General features: G+C 37.0%; 1 protein-coding gene across 50 annotated transcripts in view; it reads left to right on the forward strand.

Moving 5' to 3' along the window:
* neo1a (neogenin 1a) overlaps positions 1-21257 on the forward strand; it is a 335667-nt gene that overhangs the window by 109728 nt on the left and 204682 nt on the right. For all 50 annotated transcript variants that reach the window (NM_173218.2, NM_001328497.1, XM_021477387.3 and 47 more), the window contains exon 2: positions 15125-15442. In NM_173218.2, the coding sequence (NP_775325.2) occupies positions 15125-15442 (318 nt within the window). The remainder of the gene's footprint in view (positions 1-15124; positions 15443-21257) is intronic.

Below are 21257 nucleotides of genomic sequence, written 5' to 3' on the forward strand. Positions count from 1 at the left end.
TTTTTAAATGTTAGAATTATTGCCTCCATGGAAACTATCAAATGTTATTTAGTTAAATCTGTGACATCAAGTGGTAATTTTCTTCACTAAAGAGCTATTATTGCTGTTATTATTATTTTTATTATTATTATTAGGGTGACACGGTGGCTCAGTGGTTAGCACTGTTACCTCACAGCAAGAAGGTTGCTGGTTCAAGTCCCTGCTTGGTCAGTTGGCATTTCTGTGTGGATTTTGCATGTTCTCTCGTGTTGGCGTGCATTTTCTCCGGGTGCTCAGTTTTCCCCCACAGACCAAAGACATGCAGTATAGGTAAATAGAATAAACTAAAATTGGCCGTAGTTCATGTGTGTGAATGTGAGAATGTATGGGTGTTTCCCAGTACTGGGTTGCAGCTAGAAGGGCATCTGCTGTGTAAAAACATATGCTGGATAAGTTGGTGGTTCATTCCACTGTGGCGACCCCGAAGGAAAATGAATGAATGAATATGTGTAATGTCTTTTTCCCCAAGTGAATTTAAAACGTATAAATAAGCAATCTCAAGGCAAAACAAGGTTTACAAAAACTAGAACTATATTTCTCTTTGATCCATACATGTACACATAAAAATGTAAACTGTCTATAAAATCACATTTTAGTAAGACATTTCATACTTTTTTTTTATTTATTATTATTTTTTTTTACATAAAAAAAGATGTCCAAATAAAATAAAACCTAATTTATATGTTTAAAACTGTAATGCAAAGTTTGCTTTTAAAAATTTCCTGCTGGCCAAAAAAGGCTGATTTATACAGGTCTGGCGCAGCCTTTGCGCAGTCACATAGTCCTCATCTTGGCTAAAGCCAACGCTGACACGCAAATACAAAGTGTAACTACACGTTGTAACCATGTGTAGCGCAAGCTCTGTGATTGGTTGGCTTGGTAGCGGTAACGAGTGTGGGCAGTGCTGAGAGCCGTGAGCCCGTTGGAGTGATTGTGGAATCCCGTGAAGTAGCTCCAGATAGAAACTGTTGTTTTGTGTTTACCTTATGATTAAAGTTGTTGCACATCTGCTGGTTCCCATCTGGTAAATCAGCCTTAACGCATCGCATCGCTCTTTGAATGCATAATTTGTAGCTGTGCCTCAGTTCAGAGGCTGCATCCTCCAATGTTAACTCTTTGACAATGTTATTGTTTGTGTACATGCAGTACATGCAGTTTGTTCAGTTATTACATCAGGAAACTGCATATTAGTTTTCCTGAACTGAGATCTGTATTTAAACTAATATATCGGCAGCTAAACCTGCTGATTGTGAAGAGCTCTTCTTAGCTATATAGCTACCTCACCCATCTGCCCTCAACAGTCTGACAGACACTTTATAGAGGTGAAAGTATATGATTGAGGCACAACACAAATCTTTTTTCTCTCTCTCTCTCTCTCTCTCTCTCTCTCTTCTATATCTGCCTGGCTTCAGAAAATTTCCACTGACTAGATCTGTGGCTCTAAAGTGCTCTTTGGATGTGGAATAAAATGGATTTCACAGGACTCGGGACAGGAGTAACAGCTCATACTTATCAAACAGACAAGCTCATTTTCTCTTGCTTCCCTGCACTGCAGAACACGGTTCGAAGTCATTTCCTGAGCAGCGAAAAGTAGAATAGATTAGACTTTTGCCTGCAATGTGCTTCCTGACACCAAAATCCCTCACTAACGAAAACAAGCTAAGCCACAAGTACCTAGGTATTCTTTAGTAAATTGGAACTCATTTGCATATTTAAAGTCCGCGTGTAATTAAAATGTACACATTTGTTTTGCTAGTCCACATTGTTGTTCTGTAGATGAACATTAAGTCCGTGCAAGTTCATTTGTTAAATGATATATATTTGATTTGGTAATCTTTAATCAAAGACTGACCATTTTCTGCATTTGGCACACAAATGTTCTTAGCCACGCTCCTTTTACCAGTAGTTTGCTATGAGGGAATGATATGCAAAAAGAAATGCCTCCTACACTTAAAAAAATATAGGGTTATTTTTTCTATCCTAATCTTGCGTTGAGGCTTTTGGATAATTTTGGGGGTGATTTTCAGAGTCTTGAGTAGTTTTAACTAGGGCTGGGCGATTTTTCCTATTTTTTTTTTTTTCGATTAATTTGAATTTACGTTTTAAGACGATTTAATTTTGAATGAAATTGAGAAATCGTGATTTTTAATATATATATATATATATATATATATATATATATATATATATATATATATATATTTATATATATATATATATATATATATATATATATATATATATATATATATATATATATATATATATATATATTTAATACATTATAATGGCACCAATGCGCTTGGGTTCACTCTCTGTATGAAGCAGGAAGCACACCAGAAGCGCCTCTCGGCGACGCGTCGCACAGCACCACGCCATGGATTTTAGAATTCTAAACAGGTTTCTATACACACACTGGCTCCGCCCAGCCACGATTCACAAAGCAGTTCATATTTTAGCTGGCCCACAGAGCGCCATCTGATTAGTTTCATGGTAAATATCATGTGAATGTGCGCGTTTGGTGTGTGATAGTTTAAACTGTCATGTCCGCGCCGTGTCGCGGCGCTTCTGGTGTGCGACCTGCTTGACTGACTGTTAAAGTGTGAAGTCATGTAGGATTTTACTTGTTGCACGTCTGTGTGGATTTTCAAGACATTCCCTCATCAAGTCGATAAACTCGATCTCAACATGTATCTCAACAGGCATTTGGATCTCAACAAAAGCCTGCAATGTGAAAATCCACGCCGATCTTTTGGTTTGAACACGAGCAGAGGTGAGGGCCAGTAGCAGTGAAAATGAAAGTACCCCCCCCATGACGTCATTTAGTGGACCTAGTTGAAAACCAGACAGATCAGCCAGCATAATAGAGGGTGGAGCAAAGCGCATCAAATGATCGGTATTTAAAAGGGGGAAAAAAGAAAAATAGATTTAATATATTATTTTATATTAGACACACATCTGGTGCTTGTATTTGCTCTGCTATACGTCCACAACTTCACACATTGGGTTAAATTAGGCTTTACAGTCTCCATGTTCAGACCTTTTCTTCCACTGTATCTTTTTAAGAAAAAGGCAGCAGCATTACAACCTGTCATTCAATCAGAAGACAATCTTTCCTAGGTTCAGCAAAACTTGCAAAAATTCCTCTGTATTCCTGCAAGTGCAATATTTACACAAATATTTCTTATTCAAATCTTCAGCAACGCTATTTAACTCGTGAATTTGTTTTACATTTATTTACACCTTGACTGATTTTTGTATGACATGGCCATTAAAAATACAATGTTCCTTAACCAGATGGTTTTTCAAGTTACTTTTAAAGAGAATGTTACTTCAGTTATGTTGTTGTAATGTTTTGAGAAGACTAGTAACACAATAAAAAAAATCGAAATCGTGAATCGGTCAAACTTTATAAAAAAAACGATTTTTATTTATTTTTTTTGCTAAATCGCCCAGCCCTAGTTTCAACCCAGCTCTTTGGGTCAAATCAACTCACAGCAGGGGCTGTTTGGGATACCACATATTGTGTACTAATTTGTTTAAATGCAATGAAAATAATGTAACATAAACAGATTCCTTGCGTTTTCAGATGATTAAAATGAGATTCATGCCCATAGCAGCCCTTAGTCAGACCTTTCTGAATTAAATAATTTCTTACTACCTTTTGTACACCTGTAATCAAAGCTGCACATCCGCCGCTGTACTTCAGTGATGCCAAGTCAAAACAACACAATTACTGGGTCAATCTTTTGCAGGCAATTTTGGATTAAATGAACCTATTATTTAAGTAAAAATAACCAATTATTGGGTAGAAAACCCTATTTATAGGGTTAAAAATAATAACTCTATTACTTGGGTTAATTTAACCCCTAATGTGCTCTGTCCCATATTTACCCAGCTGTAGGGTTAAAAACAACCAAGTTTGGGCAGTGTTAACCCTGTGTTGTTTAGAGTGTACTTATTATTCCATTTTAGCTGGAAGTACAGCACCATACTGAAATAAATGTCTCAGCATTTTTTGGTTTACTCAGACTTATCTGTAGTGTTTTCAGGAATAAATCTATTCAATGGGCATACAGTATTTCTCTTTTCATATTTTATTTATTATGCCGTATCTGTGCTTGACAAGTTCAAGATTATTAAACTAATGCATACCATATACTGTAATAGTCCTACACCCTCTGCAGGGGTGGTCAAGGTTATTCTTTCTTCCTCTTTTTTTCATTATTCATCCTTTATATGACATTATTCCTGCTGAAATCCAATATTCTTCTGACCTGCTTAGTATTTAAAACGATTCACAGCCGAAGAGTCCTTGTATCTAATCTGAATTTCAAGTGACTCTAAAGAGATTGTGTAATTGGTCTATGCTGCACTTATTTTTCTTCTGTTTTGAGCACATTAAATGATAAATATGGTGCAGTCTTCAGCATAAATATTTACAAATCGAATGACAAACTTATTATAAGCACTACTTGGTAAAATTTGCACGTAGAAATTCCTTATTCTCAAATTTTAATAAAATAGATTCAGTGAAATACATATTATTTTGATGAAACATGGAGTAGGTTTTTAATTTGCGGTCAATATCAGGCATAATTTCTTATATCACAGTTTACAATCTAAAAAGGGCTGCACAATATTTGCCGGCAGCTAGCTCTCTGCAACTCTCACATGGTCGCCGACTGAAGCTAAGCAGGGCTGCGCCTGGTCTGTACCTGGATGGGAGACTACATGGGAAAGCTAGGTTGCTGCCGGAATGGGGTGCTCAACCTGCTGTCTGTGTGAGTCCTAACGCCCCACTATAGTGAAGGAGATTCTATACTGCTCGGTGATCGCCGTCTTAAACCCGTTAAACCCGACTCTCTGTGGTGGTTAAAAATCCCAGGATGTCCTTCGAAAAAGAGTAGGGGTTTAGCCCAGCATCCTGACCAAATTTGCCCAATGGCCTCCTTATCATAATTGGCTTCATCATTCTGTCTCCTCTCCACCAATCAGCTGGTGTGTGGTGTGCAATCTGGCGTCACTCAGTTGGATGCTGCACACTGGTGGTGGATGAGGTGATTGCCCCCAATGTGTAAAGTGCTTTGAGGGTCTAGAAAAGCATAAATGTAAGGAATTATTGTTTCGGAACATTCGGACAATGTGATATTTCGTATTTCTGCAATATATATAGCGATTGCGATACAGTTTTATTTGAAAATAATTCTTCATTTTAGATAGATTGGGGTGATTTTGTAGGGGTTCGATCTCGAATAATAAATAACAAGCGTAATAACTTACAAGCATAGATAAATAAAATGGAGAACTATAGTTTTCTGGAGAGTCGAACAATCAACACTACGTTGTCTTTATAAGGTAATCTTTATTAAAGTTACAAACACAAAATTTCTTGTGGCCAGATGTTTTAAAATCTGAAATGTTGACATGTTCACACAGTCACTGGCCTTAAAGGGATAGTTCACCCAAAAGTTACAATTTAATCACTATTTACTCAACCTTCACTTGTTTTAATCATTTATAAGTTATTAAAATATCGTCTTTTTGTGTTCAACAATTGAAAATAGTGAGTAAAGTTACATTTTTGGGAGAAATACCCTTTTTTACTCTATTATTATTTAACTCTGCATTGATTTATAATCAACTATAATCCCAACTCAACAATGAAGATCCTGCGTTGTAACTGTTGCAGATGCACAAATTGCGATATCAATGCTGAAATTATATATTGTGCAGCCCTATTCATTAACTTGTTTTGTATAATAATATTAATAATAACAATAATAATTAAAATAGCATGATTGTAACCAAATCAGTAGATGTTTTTGGAAAGTTTCTTTGCTAAGGGAAAAAAGGCCAACAAATTCAAAATATTATTGTATAAAGACGAAAGAAAAAAAAAGGTTAGGAATAAAGTCACATCAAATATTTTATATAATTGATGACAACGTATAGGACATTTCTGGGACTTTGTTTTTTAAATATTTATATTAAGTTACATTTGTATGTTTAATTGCATTTGTTAGTTATGTTAATGGATCAATTGGTACCAGGCCACACAAGAAATCATTGATTATTTGATTTTTATTTATTATTTAAGTCTGAACGATCTTTTATTTTTAAAAAATCTTTTATTTGGAAAAATGACCCTATTCTCTTGCTTAAATCTCGGTCACTTGAGCATTTAAATTCAACCCACAAGCTGCAAAATGAGTAAGAAACAGACGACTTTGGGAAGTTTCTTTGCTAAGGGAAAAAGCCCCGGTGAAGGATCCACAAACTGCCAAGGAATAGATCCCCAACCCATTTGTCAACAAATCAGGTGAATCCACCTTGGCTGTGCAAGAAGATCAACTACTTAAGATAGAAAATGACGGTGGCCTTTCAGGAGCCGGCAGCTAGCTCTCTGCAACTCTCACATGGTCGCCCACTGAAGCTAAGCAGGGCTGCGCCCGGTCAGTACCTGGATGGGAGACAACATGGGAAAGCTAGGTTGCTGCCGGAAGTGGTGTTAGTGAGGCCAGCAGGGGGCGTCCAACCTGCGGTCTGTGTGGGTCCTAATGCCCCAGTATAGTGACAAGGACGCTATACTGCTCAGTGAGCGCCGTCTTTCGGATGAGACATAAACCGAGGTCCTGACTCTCTGTGGTTGTTAAAAATCACAGGATGTCCTTCGAAAAGAGTAAGGGTTTAACCCCACATCCTGGCCAAATCTGCCCACTGGCCTCTGTCTATCATGGCCTCCTAACCATCCCCATATTCAATTGGCTGCATCACTGTCTCCTCTCCACCAATCAGCTGGTTTGTGGTGTGCGGTCTGGCGCAAAATGGCTGCCGTCGCGTCATCCAGGTGGATGCTACACACTGGTGGTGGATGAGAAGATCCCCCCCATTGTATAAAGCGCTTTGAGTGCCAAGAAAAGCGCTATATAAATGTAAGGAATTATTATTATTAATTATTATTATCATTATTCATTCATATTATTGTTTGTGCAAGTTCGTTATTCAAAATATCGACAGTTCGGTAGACTAATTACGAACACAGAACACCCAAACACTGCAGTGCTTTGTAATTTTCTCTATAAATAAAACTTGTATCAGAGTGACAACAATGTTTTGTCAGCTTGTCATCCTCTGAGAAAATGGTTTATGGTCACCTAGCAACCTACGAACAACTATCCCCACCCTCGGTTCTTGGTAAAATTGTCAAGCATTGGCCACGGTCTGTGGTGATATAAAGGTTGGGGACCAGTGATTTAAGTCCATTCATTGGTTCTGCCTTCTCAATGACATCATGTCATTAAAATGGAAGGAAAATTGCGTACTCTGACAAGTTTCTTGACAAATTTAGGGGTCAAATTGTACAATCTGACTCAAATGAACAAAAGGTATTGTGCATTCTAAAACCGGCCTAGTATTCCAGACCACAAAGACCTGTTTATTCGGTTTAACAGTTGGAGTTAACCAATCAGTTTCAATCACTGAGCATTCTATTTTCAAATAGCCTGAGGTACAGTAGCAGATCATTTTCACTGGTTTGTTGAAGTAGTTGTTTTGCTTCTTAGCCTATATGGCTCATAGATGCGTAGCAGAGCTTTAAAATGCCATTGAGCTCAGAAAAAAAGGGGGAATGTGAGTGTGGTGTCAGTCTCAGCTTTACTGTGGGACTCTGGGATGCAGAGTCTGAGTAGCAGCAGATGGTCATCAGTCGTAGCTAATGGTATTGCACACCTCTTCTATGCATGATCCAAACAGCCGTTAACATGCTAATGATTAAGTATGCTGATCTTCAGATGCTTTGCTCTGGGGTTGAATTCCCTTCTCGCCAATGGAATTTAGGACCTTCCATCTGTGGAAAACACTTTTAGATCTCTATTCATTATTGGATAGTCGCCTCTGTTATGGTATAGTGGTAACATAGGGCATGGTACATGAAATTATTTAAAATATCTTGGAACGCATCTGGGCATAAAATAATCTAGAGAAATCTTTAAAGGTTTAATTGGAGATCTTGGAAAATGTTAACGTTAGCCTGATAGCATTTAAAAGCCACATGCCAGCTTTTAAATGGCCATCCAAAGCCATGCCAATGCATGAACGTGCACTAAACAAAATCACTACAATACATCTTATAACATTTACCGGAGATAAAACTTTACAGTACAGTTGGTAATTACGAAACCAATCCCAAACCTAAAAAAAGAGGTAGTATGTTGTATACCTGGTATTCACTGTGACTTTCTAATGATGTTATCCTTTCTAACGGAGCACAGAGGTATGCGATTACCTATTTTTAAAGGCCATTAGGGCAGCCTATCACAATATTCAGACCAAACTTTTCTTGGTCTTACAACTTTCAAGGAATAATAAAATACATAAAAAGACATCTGAACCACTTAGTTTAGTGATTGTTATCATGATGTGGAGAGACTTTCAACCAGCATTACCAAAATGGCTTCTGCTAGACAATCACCTATTGTATTTTACATATTGATTTCTGGGTAACTGTAATGAAAAGCCAATGTGAAACACTTGACATAAAGTTAGATATTCCAGATATGGTCCAAATAAATACAGACAATTTAAACTCTTCAGTTTAAGTCATCCGTCCTTCCGTTGAAAAAGACACCAGAAATTCGGAAGAGTTTGCAATGAAATCATTCATTCAATTGATTCGTTCAAATGTGTAATTCATGGAAAAAAGAAGCAAAGTTGTGTTCTAATTCAAGAATTTTGAAATGATACTTTCTAAATCATGATTCCTATTCCAATTTTATTTCGATTTATTGCCCAGCACTTATTTATAATGAAATATTATACAGTACTAGGTAAAACTTGTGGTCTCAGACACTTAAGGCTAATGTATACTTCTGCCTCAAACACATGCGTATGCCCTGGCGCAACCTTCATGCGGTCCAATAGCCCTCGCTGTGGCTGATATTTGCAACGACACATACCGCAAGCTTTGTGATTGGTCAGCTTGGTAGCTGTGACAAGTGTGTGTGATAGCTGCAAGCTCGATGGAGCGAGTGCTTGCAAGTGTCGAGTCCCATGAAGCAGCTCTAGTTGGAAACTTTTGTTTAGTGTTTACCTTATGATTAAAGTTATAGCACGTCCACCAGTTTCCACCTCTGAATGAGCAGTTTTAGCTACTTGTACATTAAGGTAGCATTCAGAGAAAACACCTGCAAACTCTAAACAGAGGAACATAAAAGTCTTCTGCCAGCTAGTGTTTTGGATGTGTCATTGCAGAGCAACACAAACAGCGTGCAGAACACCCAGAATGCACGACTACCATGGGGCATGACAATCACTTGACACTGAAGTATAAACTAACCTTTAGACTCCATTGTACACTACAATGATGTCTATTATAATCAGTTTTGGTATGGAAAATCTTTGTAAAAAGCTAACTTTGGACTATTTAGACAGTTACCTTTGGACTATACAGTGTTGACAATGTGAACAGAACTTGCATCTATCTTACAGAAATAAATCTAATCCAGATGTGTTTATGCTGGGATCACTATTACCTCGCATTTGTCTTGAGTAAACTTTTTCGAGCACAGCCTAACATTTGCCAGAGTGCAATTATACAGCCGGAGAACAGTACAGCCAACAAAAGCAGCTGCTGTAATGCTTTCGTTGCCATTTCTATAAGTCCAAATGTGAGTCAGCATATAAGTGTTTAGTTCCAGGAGGCCCCTCTAAGTGGACAGAGGGCTGACCACAATTACTACCAACAGACCCTGAAACTTCCTATCTGACCAACACCCGCAAACTCCATTACAAGATACTTTAAATCATGTGAGATAAAACCTTCACTGTTTGAATGAACCTTAGAATAGGTGCAAGCAAGTCAAAATATGATGCAATACAATACTTTCACATTTTTATGCCTGTAAGTTATTATTCAGAAAGGCAGCTAAAATGTCTATAGCTCGGGTAACTTTAACAATTCTCTACTGTCAAACCTGTTCCTGGTGGGCTGCTGTCCTGCAGAGTTTAGCTTTATCCATAATTAAACACTCCTGAACCAGCAAGTCGAGAGTTGCATCTCAATCAGATCCCTAGCTCCCGAGGTTGTGAAGCAGTAGGTCATGTACACAAATTCGGTTAGTGTGGTACAAAAACTTCCTCATTGAACAGCATTAAAATTTTTGAATAAATTATTTATAATATATAATTTATTTATTAATTATAAATAATTTATAGTTTTTTTGTTTTGTTTAAAGCACATTATAGATAAATAATTTGATTGTTACATATACCAGCAACATTTCAGCCATTAATCAGTTATAAATGTTTGCTAGGTTGTTCGGTACCGGTCTAAGTTTGTTTATAAAGTTGTTGTTCTTTTATGGTTAAATATAATTATGAGAAGTTTCTTTTGAAAAAATGTCTCTTGTTTGTCATTATGCTTGGTGATTTGGTTCACGTGACTCATAATTGGTGCTTTAGAACATTCATTAAGGGACCATAGTGAGCATCGATGCTCCCTGATTTTCACGGTGCATTGTGGCACTTTTAAGGGAGTGAACATTTTAGTGCACTGGAATAATTTTGTGGGTGAGACTGCACTTAATATAGCTGGCTACCTGAGCAGTGCGCTGACTACTGAACAAGGGAACTGATTGAGACACACCCAAGGTCTTCAAATTCACTGCAAACTTCCAGGCAAATGTGTTGTTTGGAGACAAACCCTCAGGGATTGGACACCACTGTGTTAAACATGAAGGAGTATATCACTTACTCGTTTACTCACTTTCCTTTGATTTATTTCCTTCTTTATCTGGGACTACCCACCTTGGTCAAACTCATCTGCTTATAATCTCAGTAATCCAGAAGAACTTCATTAGCTTATTCTGGTGTGGTGAATTGGTTTTGGAGCTAAACTCTCAGGATAGTAGTGCACTGGAAGAATTTTGCGGTTGAGATTGCACATAATAGAGCTGGCTACCTGAGCAGTGCACTGACTACTGAACAAGGGAACTAATTGAGACACACCCAAGGTCTTCAGACTCACTGCAAACTTTTAGGCAAATGTGTTGTGTGGAGACAAACTCTCAGGGATTGGAAACCACCGTGTTAAACTTGAAAGTGTCTATCACTTACTCGTTCGCTTTCCTTTGGTTTATTCCTATCTTTATCAGGGACTACCAAAACAAATGAGTTGCCGATTAATTTGGCACATATTTTCCTGGTCGATGTCTTGTAAGAGACCATGTAGGGTGAATTGCATACATCATTTCTGTTGCCAAATTTGAATTTCACTTCTAACAAGAATTTACCTCTAAGGCACTTTATGTTAAGAGACTCTTGTGGAAAGGCTGAGAATGCAACTTCTCGTTGGGTTGAACTAAAAAAAAAAAGTTGCATTGACACATTATGCTCCCTCAGCGTTATGCACTGACTATTGAACAAGGGAGCTGATTGAGATACACCCAACATCTTCAGACTCACTACAAACTTCCAGGCAAATGTGTAGGAGTTGTTTTAGGAGACAAACTCTCCAGGATTTGAAACCCCTCTGTTAATCAAACCCACTTACTTTTATTCAGTTTATTCAATTCAATTCATCTTTATTTCTATAGCGCTTTTACAATGTAGATTGTATCTGTTTATCCCGGTTTATCCTGATCTTTATCCCAATCCTGATCTTTATCTGGGACTACCAAAGCAATATGCCAATTACTTTGACACATAATTTCCTGGTGGATGTCTTATAAGAGACCATGTAGGGTGAATTCCAAACATCATTTTTGTTGCTCAAAACTCTTCAAATTGTGACTTTCCATGGACCATATTTGCCCACCCCTGGAGAAGGTATAGGGATGCCCACTTCTGATAAGAATTTGCTCTTAAAACAGTTTATGTTTAGAGATTCTTGTGGAAAGGCTGAGAATGCAACACCTTGTTGGGTTGAACTAAAAAGAAACAATAAAGTTGCATTGACACATTATGCTCTCTGAGCATTATGCACTAACTACTGAACAAGGGAGCTGATTGAGATGCACCCAAGATCTTCAGACTCGCTACAAACTTCCAGGCAAATGTGTTGCAGGTGTTTGGAGGCAAACTCTCAGGGATTTAAAACCGATATGTTAGTCAAACTCGCTCACTCACTTTCCTTTGGTTTATCCCGATCTTTATCTGTGTCTATTACAGCTAATAAACTGCCAATTAATTTGGCACATAATTTCCTGGTGGATGCTTTGTAAGAGACCATATAGGGGGAATTCCAAACATTATTTCTGTTGCTCAAATCTCTTGTGACTTTCCAGGGGCCAAATTTGCCCACCCCTAGAGTAAGGGATGCCCACTTTTGACAAGAGTTTGCTCTTAAGGCAGTTTATGTTAAGATACCCTTGTGGAAAGGCTACGAATGCAACACCTTGTTGGGTTAAACTAAATAAAAACAAAATTACATTGACACATAATGGGTAAATACTATTGAGATCCACTTTCCTGCAGATAGTTTATTAGCTCCCACCTTGGTCAAACTCATCTTCTCGTAATCATAGTAATCCAGAAGAACTTCATTAGCTTTTTCTGCTGTGGTGAATTGGTGTTGGGGCTAAACTCTGCAGAATAGTAGATCTTAAAGGCCAAAGTTGAGAATCCCTGTACTAGGTACCGTATTGGAGGTAGCAGCACCCTAATCCTAGAGGATCACATTCCTGCAGTCTTCAGTTCCAACCGTGCTCCATCATACTTGCCTATTATTGTCAAGCCTCTATAAAACTTTTTTTGAGCAATCGATTGATATGCTGTGAATTGTAGTTATTCTTTTGGTTGTAGCTATAGAAGCGTGCACCGTTTACATTAATAATACTAAATGGTTTTATGGCAAAGTTAAAGATCTTGCAAAATTCTCGAAAACATTGCAGCCTTCTAAAGCCTTGTTTATACTCGACGCGTCCGCTTGTTTACTTAAGTGCATTTGGTGAATGTGACGTCATCGCGGAGTTTGCGAAGGTTCGCTTTATGTGCGCGCGGCATGATTTCGGCTGGCGGTGCGTCAGGCATTTTTTGAGACTCGAGCGAACAGTGCGTTCGGCGCCGCAACTGATTTGAGTGGAATGTGATACACTTTTAAGAGATTTTGTCTGAAACAGTACGACTGTACACACATCTAATGACCCGTGATCAGAGAGATAACCTAATGATCAATAATTCTTGGCTAGAAATTGCAACCGCCGTGGGAAAGGAGAAAGTTTTTGTTAAAAGGTTTAGAAAAACCTGAAGAATAAATTTATTAAAACCAAAAGGGGCCATGGCAAAAGTGACCAGGTACACAATCACAGAATATGTTTTTCCACCATTTATAGGTTTTACACTGATGTATTTTGTTTAAATTTGAATTTAAAACAGTTTAATAGTTACAAAACTAATGAAGTCACAGAAGTATTTCTTTGATAACTGGGAATGAATATTTAAAATTTATCGGTTTACAATATACTGATGCCCTGGTTCTCTGGGCTTTATTGGTGATAATGATCTGTAATGTTGGACCATCACTGCCTTTTTATCATAAGAAGAGAACAGAAATTAGCCAGACAGTAATGTGTGAATTGTGGAGCGGGCTAAATCTAAAAACAAATCTAGATTTTTTTAGTATGTGTGCTTTTTTTTGGGATAATAAAACATATATTTGTAGAGTAACTCATGTTCTGTTGTCATTATTTACAAATACAGAATATGTTTTTCCACCAGTAACACTGATTTATTTATTTGTGGAGGGGGCTAAATCTGAAAAAGATTTTCTTTTCCTGCTTTTCTTTTTTTTGCTTCTATTATTGCCATAATAAAAATATATTTGTAAAGCAACTCATGTTCTCTTGTGATTAAAATTATAATAAACTTTAAATGGTAAAACTGGCCGAGATATAGACAAAAGCAAGTTATTTGATTAAAAAAAAATTCTTTAATGTCCTATAAAAATACTTATAATCATTAAAGTAATATATAAAAACAATAGAAAATCAATAGTTTAAAAATATTGAACTATATTATGATATGACGTAGTTCCGGAAACTTTCTACTTCTGTTTATCCGTCTGACTTTACGGTGGATTTCTTTTGACCGCCCCTTGTCGTTTTTAAAAATATCACAACGGCAAACGCGGCGAGTATAAAAGCCTCGGCCTATTCGCGAGGTACGCGCGCAGTCAGCGGAGGTGCGCGATGCAGTGCCAGGCGCGAGTATAATTCCAGCTTAAGAGTGTCCAAGGAAGTTCCTTATCAAACACAGTTCATACTTTTACAGTATGTGATAGCAGGACAGTTTCAGCTTCAAGTCAATAGGGAATGTAGGGCATCCTCATTAGCAATGACCCCAGATATTAAACCTAGCATTCAAATGGCAGAATGATGACTTGTGTTTTTTTGTGCTGGCTTTAGTTTTTGTAGACTGGCCAAAAACTTGACTGCCCAACTGCTTCTAGCTATATTTAGCATTCAGCACATCAGTTGGTGCAGTATTTAAAAAAAGCTCATTATTTATTTCCCGTCTAAGAAGTAGAGATGATTCAAGTTATTTATCCACTCAAAGTCCTGATGACTCTTGAGGCCAAGATTTGAATAATTTATGAGGACAAATGCAAAGTAATTGCGCTTAGTTTGACTTTTTGAATTAGACTTGTCAGTTCCAACTCCCATTTCCTATTGCGCGAGCAATGTAAGATATTCAAATACCTCTTAATATCCAAGGGCTCGGTTTGTAATTTAAAGTTAATAATTAAAATGATTTCCAACACATTTGCTCATTGTTATTCTTTCTTTACAGAAGCGTTCTGTCCTTTTTGGACGCTAGTTATAAAGTTTTGACGTCTGAATGGATGTGTTTGGCTTTTAAAGCCAGGAATAAAAGAAATATATTAAGCATAAGCTGTGGCCTACATTCATCCATCTGAGAGTAATTTTAATTTTATTAAGCAATGATGCAAATACCTTCAGTTATTAAATCCCAAAGCATTCCATCCAATGTCTAACCTAATTTCAATTTTGTATTGTCTCATTTCATATCGGCTAATGAGAACAAATCCAGTTCTGAGTCTAAGCTCTTTTTTTCTGTGTCTCCACAGGATCAGCAGTGAGGAACTTCAGCCCATTCTGGTTCTCCACGGAGCCGTCGGATACACTAGCGGTGCGAGGAGCGCCAGTTCTCCTCAACTGCTCAGTCCACAGCGAGTCTCCTGCCAAGATCGAGTGGAAAAAAGATGGCTCTTTCCTCAGCCTGGCTTCAGACGAGCGCAGACAGGTCCTGGCCGATGGCTCTCTGCTCATCAGCTCAGTGGTGCACTCCAAACACAATAAACCCGATGAGGGGGTTTACCAGTGCGTGGCTACTATAGACAACCTGGGCACCATCATTAGCCGTACAGCTAGACTCAACGTAGCAGGTAAGCCACACAAATATCTACACTCACACAAACTACAGAATATGTGTGATCATATATTAAACCTTCCTGGGCAATAGCATTGATTCAAGATCAGTGTTGGGTAGGGGTATACGATGTGTATCACGATATAATGTTCATGATTCGATATGTATCACGATATTTGGAATAAAACTTGAAAATTTAACTGAAATGCAAATTTTACCAAGTAAACTATTTTTTATGTATTTCTTTTGTTTCAACTTGTTAAACTGAACCTTCTTTTAAAAATATATATTAAACAGGCCTGTCTCTGGAAAATAAAACAATTTAAAAACTTCTTAAAAAATATTATTGAAATGACAGAGACAAAATTAAGGAACAATTTAAGTAAAGGTGCAAAAAAATAAGCTTTTTTTCTCTTCAATTAAATTTAACAGTAAGAGCTTAAGGCTTTGCTTGGTCACTTGCATTTTTTGTGTGTGCAAAAAAAATCCACATTTCCAGGTAATCAGCAGTTCTATAAGATAATCATGAACTTATGTGTATCTGTCTGAGAGGTTTTTATGGATGGCTGTCTTCATGTTGGGCATGACGAGTGACAGGGTGGCCGTCTTTTCATTACACAGGACCGTCGTGGCTCTTTTCAGCAGTTTAGGCAGGTTTACTATTTCTTCGGCGTCGCTGATGTCGGCGCTATCAAGTGTATCATGTTGACGTGCATTTTTGTGTACCTCTGTACTCAAAAGGGTTAATGCTCGTCGTAATCATAACACTAAAATGCGATATGATTGTTTAAATAATGTGTACGTTTTCGGTTTCATTTCCACTGCTAAGTGCTGTTCACACACGCGGCTCCTGAACCATCACTCTGTTCCACAAACTGAATGTTGTTTACTACTTTATTAGTCACAACCTGCAGGTTCTGTTCACTGAAGCAGACGCGCGCGTATGGCAAGCCGTTTTAGCATTTAAACCTTTCTTCTGACTATCCATAAATATATTTAATTCATATTTAATTAAATTCATTTAGAGATATCTCTAATTATATTTTGAGTAGTCGAATTATAATTATGACTAGTCAAAATATAATTAGAGATATCTCTAAATATATTTATGGATAGTCAGATCAAAGGTTTAAATGATAAAACGGCTTGACATACGCGCGCGTCTATCATAGTCCGCCCTCTGTAGTAACAGATCACGGTCAGCTCACGTGATGTGTGATTTTGCGGCGGCCAATACATCATTATATGAAGACAGAATGATATTTTAGGGTGAATTGTACCTTATAAATACAGTATGTGACTCTTTCAACACCATTAGGAGGTATCCATGTCGCTGTGCAAAGTATGTAAATCACTGTGAAGACTTTAAAACTTAGGATGTTTGACCCAGTATGCGTGTCAAAAAGCGGACGAGTCTAAAGCAATGACTATACAACCGAAATGTTGCCAGACGTCTGATTTTGAGAGGATGGGCCATCCTTTATTTCAACTCCACTCATCTTGGTCTGCTAACATTACTGCTGCTGCAATCTGAACTCACGTGCGACAGCAGGTGGAACGTAGCTCACGTGCAGACAGCTCAACTAATAAGAGAAAACGGACGTCATATCGTAATCAAATCGTCATAACGCCACGATGCATATCGAGACATTTTTGCATCGCAATAAATCGTACAACGATAAATCGTTACACCCCTAGTGTTGGGTAAGTTTTATTTCTACTGTTAGGGATGTTTTCATCTACTCTGGGCTGATTTTGAGTCTTAATTTGGCCATAACTTTTTCTGTGTTCTGTGTATTTTTGGCGACAAATCTTATTTTGACACATAGTTTGGGAAAATGTTCTGAAATATTTAAACTCCAGGGTCCCCGCGGGGTCTTAAAAAGTGTTAAAAAGTCTTAAATTAAAAAATCTAAATTTATGGCTTTAAATATTTAGATATTTAAATATTTTTGCACAGGCCTTATTTTTGCGATGTCCATGTAACGCTACATCTAATGTCCATTTAAATTCTTTTTGTTGTTGTTGCTAGGTTTTTGGGGTGTTGTAGTTCTTTATTTCACTAGTCCAATTGTAATTTGCGGTATTACAACTACAAAAAGGTCAACTTGCAATAGCCAATCAGCTTTCTGATATTAAACTCAGTGCGCGGGGCGAATGTGACATCATCGTTGTGTTTGCGGAAGTTCGCTTTTAGTGCGCGCGACATGATTTCGGCTGGCAGAGTATGCCGTTATTTCACTGACAAATGTCGCAAGCGCAGTTTTCGGGAGCGCTGTAATACGAGAGAGCGAATCTCTGCTCACGCACCGGTTTCCTTTGTTCATGGACAAAACTGCTTGCGAGCTCTCAAAACACTGGCTGCTCACGTGCGAATGATCTGCTCTCGCTCCGTCTGACTCCTTGTGTGCTTTTGCTCTCCAGAGATGATTCAGCATAGTGTAGTATTAACAATAGTGAACTGACAAAATGAAATACAGTGTAGTTTTACTACAGTAAAGTGTGTTGAATTGTAGAAAAATATACCTTATATTGTAAAAAAAAAAAAAACTAAAGCACTGGGTAGTTTGTTTTTAATACACTTGTTGTGTTACCATAGCAACTACAGTATTACCACAACAGATTAATTGAAGTACTGTACTTTACAAAACACTGTACAGCAGACACTAGTTCACTTTATTTTAGTGATAAAATGGGATTGATAGTGGGATTTATTTGAAAAGTGAATAGTACAGTAGGCTGTAATACCTAATCAAGTTTTTACCTATTTTCTATCACAGTTACATTTCTGCTTGCCAGAATGACCAATAATTATTGGCTAGAAATTGCAACTGCCATGGGAAAGGAGGAAAATTTTTTGTAAAATTTTGGAAAAACCTGAGGGATAAGTTTGTTAAAACAACAAAAAAGAGGCCCCCAAAAACATCTTCAATGATAATGATGATCTTTTTATTCGTCTGATTGTACTTTCTGTTTTTTTGGACCGCCCCCTGTCATTTCAAAAAATATATCTCAATGGTGAACGTGTCAAGTATAAAAGCCTTAATCCGTTTCGTGAGTTGTGCGATGCGGTGCCAGGTGAAAGTATAAATCTCCATTAAGATGTTTGTCAATAGTGCATTTAACCTGACTTTAGTACTGTTCAATTTAAATAACTTTATTTTACCCCTAATTTTGTGCTTTTACATTTTCTCTCGCGTGTTTTTGATATTGCGATATAGGTCTTAAATTTAATACTTAATGGTCTTAAAAAGGTCGTAAAAGGTCTTAAATTTGACATTATGATATCTGCAGAGACCCTGAACTCAACAATACACTCTGGGCAAATTTACTAGTGTTTTGATGAAAACATCCAAACATCCACATACACATCTCTTAATAATTGATAAACCTCTTCCCATAACTATTATCATTTTATTGATCTGTTTTGATCACTTTAACCTACTATCAAGAAGAACTCCATAAAACTTAATTCTTGGAAACAGAAAAGTATCATGTAATTACAGCAACCAATTACTTAAGTGATTGTGTAAGTGACTGATCATTACCCCCAACCCTGCTCAAGCCCAGTGTTTGTATATGTGCAAGGACAGAATGACAGCAGGAGGACTCGGTTTGTCCGACCTGTCTTTATCCTTCAATGTTATCGCCTGCAGTGGAGGAGTTCAATAAGTCAGTCAGGGCGTTTGCTGATGCAGCACCAGTGTTGTAAAGCGTGAGAGCAGGTACTGTACGTTTGGCGGTTGCTATTTTGGGCTCTTTGAGTTGAAATGAAAGTGACCTTGTTTAGTTTGCAGGAGGCAAGCAGCAGGGATTATGAGGTGTTTGAGTTGGGTCTTACCCTGCAATTCAATTTGCCGTTGGAGGGAAAAAGGAATGCAATTAAGTTACATCAAGCCCTTTACGGTCTGTAACCTCACTGAAATCTCTCTGAAGGAGTTTCGCTCGGGAAAAGTCTGTAGACAAATGCTCATTTGAAGTCGAGCAAGAGACTTTTTAGCCCTGTTTTGGGTGAACAAGCTCATTATTTCTCAGAAACTGACAGGAGATTTCCATTGGTCTTTTAACATTGAAGTGTTCTAAGCTGTGCAACAGATTGGAGCAAAGCGTACGCGCTTTTCTGACACTCCACACTCTTTAAATAGTGTTTTAAGAGAAATCCCTCTACAGTTTTTGAGGGTTTTCCCATGGAGATGGAAAAATCACTACTACTTTAATATTTCAAATGTTTCTACTTGACAGCAATGGGAGTTCTCCTTGGAGAAACAGATCATAGTAGTCTTCCGTAGCTCATCTAAAAAAGTCTTTCGTCTTTTAAGGCCCTAAAAAAAACGTTTGATGGATGGAGTGCTTTACTATAAAGTATTTCTGTATTTATATTATTTTTATGATCCTCAGATTACAAAGTGAGCAATTGGTACACTCTAAGCCCGGATAGGTTGAGTTCACTTAAAAAATAAGAGGAAACTGGTTGCCCTAAAAAAATGAAGTAATGTATGCTTAAACTTTTGCTTTCCATTCATACAAAATATTACTACAAAAACTTTTAGTTTTAAAAAATATAACTTTTATTAAAATTTATGTAATTAATGTAATTTTAATAAAAATTAAAATCAAGAAAGAACCAGCTGATAAAACAGGAAAATATTCAATATGAAAAATGATCTTTGCTACTGTTGCTGTTAATGGTAAATATAAAAATCTTACATCTTGTACAGCTTATATCAAATTTATTTTCAGTTAATGATTCAACAGTTCACACGTAAAACTTCATGTTTCATTCTAGGTGGATCATTTTTGAAAACTTATTCAGTGACATAATTATGATGATTGTTTGTTGCCACCTAATGGTTACACGGTGCAATTGCTACAACATTTTCCAGCGTCAAGTTCCATTAAGCAGTGATGTTTATCTTTACCCTAAACGTTGTGTTTGTATATGAACTATAAGCTGTTCTCCCAGTACTTCTGCATTATTTAATTGTTTGTAACGAACTGAAAAAGTGTAAAAACGGAGTCTCTCTTGATCAAACGCAGATTTCAATGCAGTGCTTAGAAGGATTAATAAACATGCAAATCATTATCATTTATCATGAATGCTATGCGGGTTTGATTTGAGATCACAATCGTTTAATGATTACCAGTGCAGCTTTACATTGAAAGCATTGATTCAGGCTAAACAAACAGTGACAGAAAACACCTTTAATTAATAACTTAAGAATGTATTTAAGTCCCACCACAACTTTTTCTGTAATGATTATATTTTACAGGGACACCAAAATGCTTTCATACTCATGATTTAATGACGTGGGAGGTAAACTTTCTCTTTCAAAAAAGTTATTAATCCGAGGGTCACGTGCATTCCGAACTGTGGGTTGTGCTCCGTACAGATCACGGATCAACCGTGATCCGTTACACCCCTAGTATAGAGTATTGTGAGTGTATGCTTTATTTTGATTCTTACTTGAATATCTAACTCTATCTTTGGTTGTAAATAATTTATTAACTTAAGCATATTTAAAAAGCTAAATAAATATGTTTATAAATTAAATAATAAGGCAAAATTTCAATATGAAATTTGACACCTTTCAGCAAATTCATTTCAGACCAAATTATGACGTACAGTATGCTCTTCGTATTTTTCTTACAATCAAAAAAATGTATTTTATTAAATTTTTTCAAATTATTTATTTAAAATGAGCTGAAATAACACAATGATTGAGATGTTGTTGGGACAACTTAATTTTTTTTTATGTTCAATCACTTAAATTAGTTACATCTGTAAAGTTATAGTTTGAATGAGTTGTATGGAACCCTGCAGCTTTTCCAGT

The sequence above is a fragment of the Danio rerio genome, chromosome 7 (assembly GCF_049306965.1).
Source record: "Danio rerio strain Tuebingen ecotype United States chromosome 7, GRCz12tu, whole genome shotgun sequence".
Classification (NCBI taxonomy): Eukaryota; Metazoa; Chordata; class Actinopteri; order Cypriniformes; family Danionidae; genus Danio; species Danio rerio.